The sequence below is a fragment of the Pterocles gutturalis genome, unplaced genomic scaffold (genome assembly GCF_000699245.1).
Source record: "Pterocles gutturalis isolate BGI_N339 unplaced genomic scaffold, ASM69924v1 scaffold25774, whole genome shotgun sequence".
In the NCBI taxonomy this organism is placed as follows: domain Eukaryota; kingdom Metazoa; phylum Chordata; class Aves; order Pterocliformes; family Pteroclidae; genus Pterocles; species Pterocles gutturalis.
In genome coordinates this window covers 31,738-40,269 of record NW_010128925.1, presented here as the reverse complement: position 1 = coordinate 40,269, position 8,532 = coordinate 31,738, and the positions used below count along the sequence as shown (strand labels likewise).

Genomic DNA, 8,532 nt, shown 5'->3' with positions numbered 1-8,532 from the left:
GGTGCCCTCTCCCCGCAGGAGGCGGACGGGACGCTGGACTGCATCAGCATGGCCCTGACCTGCACCTTCAACCGCTGGGGCACGCTGCTGGCCGTGGGCTGCAACGACGGGCGCATCGTCATCTGGGATTTCCTGACCAGGGGCATCGCCAAAATCATCAGCGCTCACATTCACCCCGTCTGCTCGCTGTGGTGAGCAAAGCCTCGGGGTGAATTCGGTGTTTAGTCTTATTTTTGCTCCTAGCCTGTCACTAGGTGTGATTCTCGGTTTTGTTAGGATTTGCCCCTGCCTGTGCTTGCTGAGCTCTGATCTTGCTGCTCTGATCCCCTGACAGCACCTGGGCGGGTTGGCTGCTGGAGCACCAGCCCCTCGCGGGATGGTCAGTTACATCTCAGGATGGTTTCCTTTGAGGAAATTTGTAAATATTTTACACCTATTAAGTTTTTGGATGTTGGAGCTCAAAGGTTATTTTTTAGGCTAAGGGATTAATGTTTGGACCTTAGTCTGATCATTTTAAACTGACTATTGGTGGGTGTATGTTTTATGTATTTAAGGAGTAACTTCTACTTGAACTGTGTTTCATTACTGCAGCTGGAGTCGAGATGGTCACAAGCTGGTGAGTGCCTCGACCGACAACATTGTGTCGCAGTGGGATGTGCTCTCTGGCGACTGCGACCAGAGATTTCGATTTCCTTCGCCTATCTTGAAAGTTCAGTACCACCCTCGAGACCAGTAAGTCTTGTGAAAAAAGGGTTGGATGCTCTCATTCTGGTAGAACTGTTCTCATTCTGGTAGAACTGTTCTCATTTTGCTAGAGCTAATGATTATTAAAATGTTTTTATTGCAGTTTGCAAAGTGTTTTTTTCTAAATCTAGTAGATGCTGTCAGTGTATTTTCTTTTTGTGATTGGAACCCTACCGGGATTTAAAGACACCAGCTTAATGCCGTGTTGTGATTAAAGTAACAAAGATGAAATAAAATAATAAAATACAGAAGTATTTTGTATTTTGTGATATAGGTTGAGATTTTTTTCTGACTTTTAAACGTGGAAACTTCTTTTAAAGAGAATAAACTACTAACACTTATTTTCCTGCTTTGCAGAAACAGAGTTTTGGTTTGTCCCATGAAGTCGGCGCCGGTGATGCTAACGCTGTCAGACTCCAAACACGTTGTCCTACCTGTGGATGATGATTCCGATCTCAATGTCGTGGCCTCCTTTGACAGGCGAGGGGAATACATTTATACGGGCAATGCCAAGGGGAAGGTGAGACTTAGCAGGCGGCACTGGATGCAATAGCTTAGATTATTTCTGCTCTTTATCAAGATGCTTAACATTTCTGGGTTGCGTTCTTTGTTTTAATATACAAATAAGCTTTCCTGGAATGTCTCTTGAATAATTGATATTGTGTTGATATGATCTTCTAAATAAAACATCACACTTTATCTTTGAAGGTCTCTAGATTAGAGTCTTTGAGTTAGGTCTTTGTGTTGCTGTTGTCTTTGACCATATTTGTTGGATCCTTTTCCAGTGTAAATAAACCGATGTTTATGTCGCAGAACTGTCACAGAAACTGTAGTAGAACTACAGTTCCAGAATCCCAACTATTCCTGTGTAGATTGCTGAGGCTTCTGTTGTCAGGGTTAGTAGCTGATGTGAAAGGTACCAAAAGGGGAATGAGTTACAATGAAGACACTGATTGCCTTCTGCCTCCTTACTCTTCAGATCTTGGTCTTAAAAACAGACACTCAGGATCTTGTTGCTTCCTTCAGAGTGACAACTGGAACCAGCAACACCACAGCGATTAAATCAATTGAGTTTGCTCGGAAAGGAAGGTGAGTTACCTCATCTGTCAAGCGATACCTTTAAAGATGAATTGAAAACTATAGGGTAGATTGGCAGAGCGTACGAGGTCTTAAAAAAAACCCCAGTTCTTTTATGGAGCACATTCTGATTCGTTTTATTTTCTTAGTCTTTCAATGCAATGCATGTTCTGTGCCCTCCTTGCAGCTGCTTTTTAATAAACACAGCTGACCGGATAATCAGGGTGTACGATGGCCGTGAAATTCTAACTTGTGGACGAGATGGGGAGCCTGAACCCATGCAGAAGCTGCAGGATTTAGTGAACAGGTAAGAGGCAGCAGAATTGCTGGTCAGGCTGACTTGAAAAGGTGGGGCTGGTGTGCTCGGCCCTAGTGGGGGTCTCTGGATGAAGGGTAGCTCAGTATCTTACGCAGCGTAGTGGACAGATGCTTCCATTTCAAACCTGTCTGTCACAGTTTGATTTGAAGTTTAAATACTGTTGGTGGATGGGAGGACGTAAGATCTCAGTCTGAAGAACAAGCCCACTCCGCTGTCCTCCATCCTCTGTGTTGTGCTGTTGTTTAACTGTTTAATATCTGATGCTTTTGCACGCAGGACGCCGTGGAAGAAGTGCTGTTTCTCTGGTGACGGTGAATACATAGTGGCAGGTTCAGCACGGCAGCACGCCCTGTACATTTGGGAGAAGAGTATTGGAAACCTAGTGAAAATCCTCCACGGCACCAGAGGAGAGCTGCTCTTGGATGTAGCAGTAAGAAAACCATCTGCTATTATTGTGTTTCTTGTTAATTTGAAAACTGAGCTTTCTTAATTTAATTTACTAATTAAGCTTCTCCTCTTTTCTCTTTCAAATCTAGTGGCATCCTGTCCGACCGATCATAGCTTCTATTTCGAGTGGTGTTGTGTCAATATGGGCTCAGAATCAAGTGGTAAGTGTTTTAAATCGTTTCGTTAAGAGGATGCCCCAGTGGTCTCCATCCTAGCAGGCTGAATGATTGCGCGTCTAAATCCTTTACTAGATCCCCATTCAACAAGATTTTTCAGTTCCCCTGCCTAACTTGTCATATGTTTGCCATCACGTTGAGTGTGAGGAGGGGACTCACTTCAGTTGCTGAACTAGTCGAGTTTTTTATTGTCTTAAATACCATCCCAGGGTCATTTTATGTGGTAGTGGTGTCCTTCTAAAGGTGTTGTTTAGGTACAGGAACTCTGAGTGAGCGAGCCAAACCTGAAGTGGCTAAATGTGAACGTACAGCTTTGCTTTATGATGTACTTTGCGGTATTTAAGGAATATTGCAACGTTGTATTTTCAGTAGGAACTAACTTGTGCAGTTCCTAATTTGCTGTGTGACTGCAGACCTAAATGAGGCTTGGTGTTTTTTGGGTTTTTTTTGTGATCTGGTGTGTGGCTTGGAGGATTTTGATGCAGAATGAGATTGTCACTGCATGAGTCCTACGGCTGCTGTTCCTTTGCATAAGGTAAACACCGTTTTTGTGGTTTAGGAAAACTGGAGTGCCTTTGCGCCTGACTTCAAAGAACTGGATGAAAACGTAGAATATGAAGAGAGAGAGTCAGAGTTTGACATTGAAGATGAAGATAAGAGTGAACCAGAACAGACAGGTATGGCATAAACTGTGTTTCTACATAGCAAATAATTAGCAGTCTGAATACATGAGCATGGTGAAAATTAAAAGCAGTGGTCGTGGTAGCACACATGGGCGTTGAGTGACAAAACAGGAGGGAGTAAATGAAGATGTATGAACGAACATAATCGATACGATTCCTGCCAACTGACATGCAAGATTTTTTAGAAATACCTCCCCTCTCCAGTGTGTGTTTAAGCAGAAAGCAGAAGCAAATAGACATCTATCCTCGTACAAGGCTTGCTCTCAGGAGCAGCAGGGCTGGATCTGAGTCCGTGGCAGCGCAGCCTGGCCACGTGGTGGTGCCAAAAACTCATCTACGGTGAAAGGCTACAGTGAAACTGGAAGAGAGAAGGGTGATTCCCAGCACATCCTGAGCTCTCCTCATTACTGGGTTTTACAGCACTTCTCCCATTTAGATTAATTGTTGTTTAGCCATTTCTAATATTTAAGTGTAATATAGGCTTGTGGGAATTAAGCATTAAAATGCATCTCATCAGATTTAGAGATAGCTTAGTGAAAACAACAAAACAGAAGATTTTAAATCTCTTATCTAGTTTTATTACTGGTGTTTTATAACAGTAGGTCTGTGTGAGAACATAGAAAAATAAAATAAAAACCTGATGGATTTACAAAGAAATACTTTAGGTTTGTTTTCTGCTTTAATTCTTACTTCTGTGTGCTTAGATGTTCAACCACAGTCAGTCCTGTTCTAAGTAATTTGGTCTTTTCCTTACTGTCTTTAATTTGTCTTTTTTCCCTGGTTCTCAGGTGCTGATGCTGCAGAAGATGAAGAAGTGGATGTAACTAGTGTGGATCCCATTGCTGCCTTCTGTAGCAGGTGAAAGAATATTTTGTTTAAAGTATGAATGCAAAGCATATCACTAATATTCCCTGGATAATACGTTATCATAACCCCTAGTTTTACATGAAAGCAAATTTTTCTCCTTCACAGCGATGAAGAACTGGAGGACTCCAAGGCTCTGCTTTACTTACCCATTGCTCCTGAAGTTGAAGATCCAGAAGAAAACCCCTATGGCCCTCCACCAGATGCGGTTCAGAGTTCTTTAACTGATGAGGGAATAGGTTCTGAGAAGAAGAGGCAGTCCTCCTCTGACGGCCCTCAGGCACCAAAGAAGAAGCCCAAAACCACCAACATTGAACTACAAGGAGTACCTAACGATGGTGCGTAGAAGCTGCCGTTGTTGTAGTGCCTGTCCTGCGTCTGAGGTGGTTTTTAGCTTTGCCTTAGCTTTGTCTGAAGACCAGAAGGTCACTCCTTCGTTTTTCTCCTTCCTTTGAAGTCAGTTATTGAGAGCCACCAACTCTGCTAATTTGCTGGTATTTTGCGAGCTAGGAATGAGTAAAGGCATCCTTATTTTTAATGATGTATGTGCTGATAGAAGCATCCCAAGAGATAACTCACTCTGGTGACGCTTTGTCTCTCCGCAGAAGTCCATCCGCTGCTGGGTGTGAAGGGAGATGGTAAATCCAAGAAGAAGCAAGCAGGCAGGCCTAAAGGATCAAAAGGTAAAGACAAAGATTCTCCATTTAAACCGAAACTCTACAAAGGGGACAGAGGTGCTTTACCTCTGGAAGGAGCAGCGAAGGGTAAAGTGCAGGCGGAGCTGGGACAGCCTTTGACAGGTAAGGAGAACCCAACGGGAGCGTCGCTGGCTTGCTTGGTGGCCTTGCTTTGTACAGACCCTGACTTAATACAGTCCTAGCATCTTATCCTCCCGAGTGGCACTTACTCACTAAACGTTTAGCTGCTGTCAAGGATAGGCAAAAATTTACATTTTTTTAAAGTAGAAGAGCATTTAACATTTTTAATACAGCTGGTACCTATGCCTGTGTTATTGCATATAAAAAGCAAGTAGGGTTTTTAGTAGAGATTGAGCGCTATTTCAAAAGCAAAAAAATCTTTTGATGACTTTAGTCTTTTCAACAGCTTCTATCAACTTTTATGTAAATAGAAATCATGTTTGGTTTTGCTGGGTAGATCTTGATGGGGAATAATGTAAATAGTGAAGGGTTCTGAAGCTTAAATTGACGTTTTGGTGCCATCAATACAAGACAGAGTGATGAAGAACAAAAAAATTCTGTAAGCAGAATCAGGAAATGGAGCATTGATAATGGTCCATTTGATAAATCAACCCTGAGATAAAATCTGGGAGTTGAATTTTCTATTCCTAGCTATACAGCAGCCTTAGTTAAATTCCAGAACGTCCAATTGCTGTAAGTGAGGATAGGTTTTGGTGGTCTTTTCTACTTTTTTTTTGTGTTTGTTATGTTTTGTTGGTTGCGAGGTTTTGGTGGTCTTTTCTACTTTTTTTTGGTGTTTGTTATGTTTTGTTGGTTGCATACTAGAACAGAACTGTTGCAGTCGCCTCTGTTGGGGCCCAGACCTAGTCTCAGAGAGACTGAATGTTTCCCATCTGTCTTGTTTGCTACATCAGCATCTTACTTGGAAAAAGTTCATTCCAGTGTAGGAAAGAAAGCACATGTTTGGGTTAAGTGATGTGGACTCTGTTTTTTGGGGGTTTTTTAGGTTGTAATGAAGTACTCAGGGTTGATATATAAACAGTTTCAAACAGACAATGTATTTGATATATCAAATTTTGCATTTCCTTGAACTCAGCAGCGGCTGCTGTGGATTTTAGACAATACAGAAGTGATTTTATTTTTCCCACTCCTTCCTCTCCTCACTGCTGGTCCTATGCTGCCCACCTTGCTCGTTGTCCTTCCTGCTCAGCTCCTGTTGCGTTGCTTGTACTGATCATTGCTATCTGCAGAAAAAAGGAATGTGATAAAAGAAACTTAGTCTGTACGGGGGGAAAAGTGATGGATGTTTTCTGGGCTTCCATATAATCCTTTCACACTGCACCTTGCAAAATCCAGAAATGAAACAGACAGCCAAGAATATCCTTCGACCTTGCTTGTACCCCCTTGTTAATGCTGAGTAGCTTCTAGGGTCAGATTTACACAATGAGGTGATTCTATTTTGACTCCTCAAGTCATTAGGAGGCATCCAGTACGTTTTAAAGTAGGATAGTAAGGAATTATCTGGATGGTGTGGATCCTCAGGTGTCTTTGCTGGCACCTGTTATGCATCCTGACCGCTCTCTCGTGCCGTGCTGGGTGGACAAGAGGGGTTTGAAGACCAAACGAGCATAACCGTTAGGTTCATCGGCAGGCCCGTTGATTGCTTTCTTTTATCACGCTGCTAATTAACATGAGCATATGTAAAAGGATATAAATGAGGAAGGATCATGCACTGGAAACTTAACAATATGGCTTCTAAAACGGATTTCAGTCATTTGCTTCCAAAAATGGGATATTTTGACTTTTCCATGTTTAAGTAGCTGTACAAGCAGTCTGTTTTCAGAGAAGTGGTTTTAATAGCAGGTATTTTTGTTCAGATTTTTCAAGATATGTCTGTGTAACTTTGTAATCATCTTGTGTTACAAATTTGCTTGATCTCCATTTGCAGACAGATCTCAGTGTACTTTCTTCCAGCAGCTTGTGATCACTGTTGCATTGGTCTGTTCTGAGAGCTGGAAAAACAATACTCCCATTTCCCCTCACACATTTCAGATGAAGCAACATTCCAGACAGACTCGTTTTTTTACACATCCTTGCAAAGCCATATTTGGGAGGATTTTTGTGTGGTTTTGCTTGTAATGCTCCCGTGCAGTAGTTGTAACGGAGTCTGACTTGCTGTGAAAGACAAGAGTGGAATTCAGTGCTGCTGAGCTGGGGATGTGCATACCTGCGCCAGTACAGTTACCTTTGGGTTTTGGACACTGTAAAATGGGCGTTTGATTTTCTTATGAACAAACAGGTTTAGTCCCAAGTTCCGTACTTCCTTTACCCATCTATTGGAGATGGCAGAGCTTTCCAAAATTTGCTTTTAGTCTTTGTTGCCTGTGAGCACTTTAAGGGTTTTCCGTGGTGGTGTTCCTTAGCTTGATTGAGCGATAGGCAAATAATTCAGATTCCTGTGATGGACTGCTGTCTCTCGTGAGGACTTATTATTGTGCTCCCGTCTGCGGTGCTGTTGAGAGGATGTAGATCCACGCGGTGGATCTCCGCAGTCAGTGTTGGAAGTATCCGTGTGAGTCATGGTACGAGGAGAACAGATTGTTCCCTGAAAGAAACTGTCACTCAGATCTTTCCAAACTTGCAGGAGTCTTTTAGTCCGTGAAGTTTGTGTCTGTCTTCCTTTGTTCTCTTTACAGCTTGCACTCACAGTCCCTATTTTGGGCAGCCAGTTTGCTGTTGGGGTTGCTGGTGTTCCACCACGTGCAAATACACGTTCCAGGTTCAGCTGGCCACCTGCCTGGGGTCCTGAGCCAGGCTGCCCTACCCGTCTCTCCTGCATGAAGCTGCTAACTCTGCTAGTTCCTTGTTGCTTTCCAAAGTAACTCACGAGTTGCTTCAAACAGTCACACAAGCCTTTCTCCACTGTTTGTGGTGGCTGAAGCCACCACAGAAGCCAGCTGTGTGGCCAGGACCTGGAGCCTGCTGCAAGTGCGTCCGCGTCGCTGTGCTGTGCAGCCTGGCACTGCGTGTCTTACCCTCAGAGCTGCTGTGTTTCAGGTTTCAGTATAAACAAACCGAGAAGCTAGATCCATTTAATAGTTTTAGAATAAAATCTTACGGCAGGCTGGTTTAAACCAGATTTAGGTGGAGCGTGTTGTTTTCAGTTGTGCTCTGAGATCTTGGGGTTGAGGAATCCAAAAATTTTACACCAGGTAAGTCTGCTTGCAACTTTGTGGAGTCAGAGCTCAGAGTTCCTTAGGCACCTTGTCCACGGGATCTCAAATACAAACGCAGAAATACTAGAGCTCTTGTCATAGGCGGTGTCTTGCTGCATATATCTCATTCTGAAAAGAATGGCTTTATCTGGAAAATCTTGTTCTCTTGCTTTTTTTTTTTTTTTTTCCTGGAAATGCTACCGTATTTGGTGATCTCTGGTTTCTGGTAACGTCTGTTTGAGTCTGATTACTTACTTTCATCTGTCTTTGATCTCTTTAGCAGGTGGTGCAATCTCAGAATTGTTATGA

The 8,532-nt window shown here is 42.9% G+C and overlaps 1 protein-coding gene across 1 annotated transcript; it reads left to right on the top strand.

The window, feature by feature from the left end:
• Positions 1 to 16: 16 nt before the first annotated feature.
• Positions 17 to 8,532, top strand: RBBP5 (retinoblastoma binding protein 5). The gene is made up of 12 exons (XM_010079793.1): positions 17 to 191; positions 592 to 732; positions 1,102 to 1,264; positions 1,724 to 1,833; positions 2,009 to 2,128; positions 2,417 to 2,570; positions 2,677 to 2,748; positions 3,323 to 3,440; positions 4,235 to 4,304; positions 4,419 to 4,648; positions 4,916 to 5,110; positions 8,507 to 8,532. The coding sequence occupies exons 1-12, from the start codon at positions 49 to 51 to the stop codon at positions 8,530 to 8,532; spliced, it is 1,542 nt and encodes a 513-aa protein (XP_010078095.1). The 5' UTR covers positions 17 to 48.

Excerpts from the sequence above, each read along its gene's own strand:
- RBBP5 (XM_010079793.1), top strand. The coding sequence starts at position 49 with ATGGCCCTGACCTGCACCTTCAACCGCTGGGGCACGCTGCTGGCCGTG. Across the intron at positions 2,749-3,322 it reads TATGGGCTCAGAATCAAGTG|GAAAACTGGAGTGCCTTTGC; the intron begins GTAAGTGTTTTA and ends TTTGTGGTTTAG. Across the intron at positions 4,305-4,418 it reads ATTGCTGCCTTCTGTAGCAG|CGATGAAGAACTGGAGGACT; the intron begins GTGAAAGAATAT and ends TCTCCTTCACAG.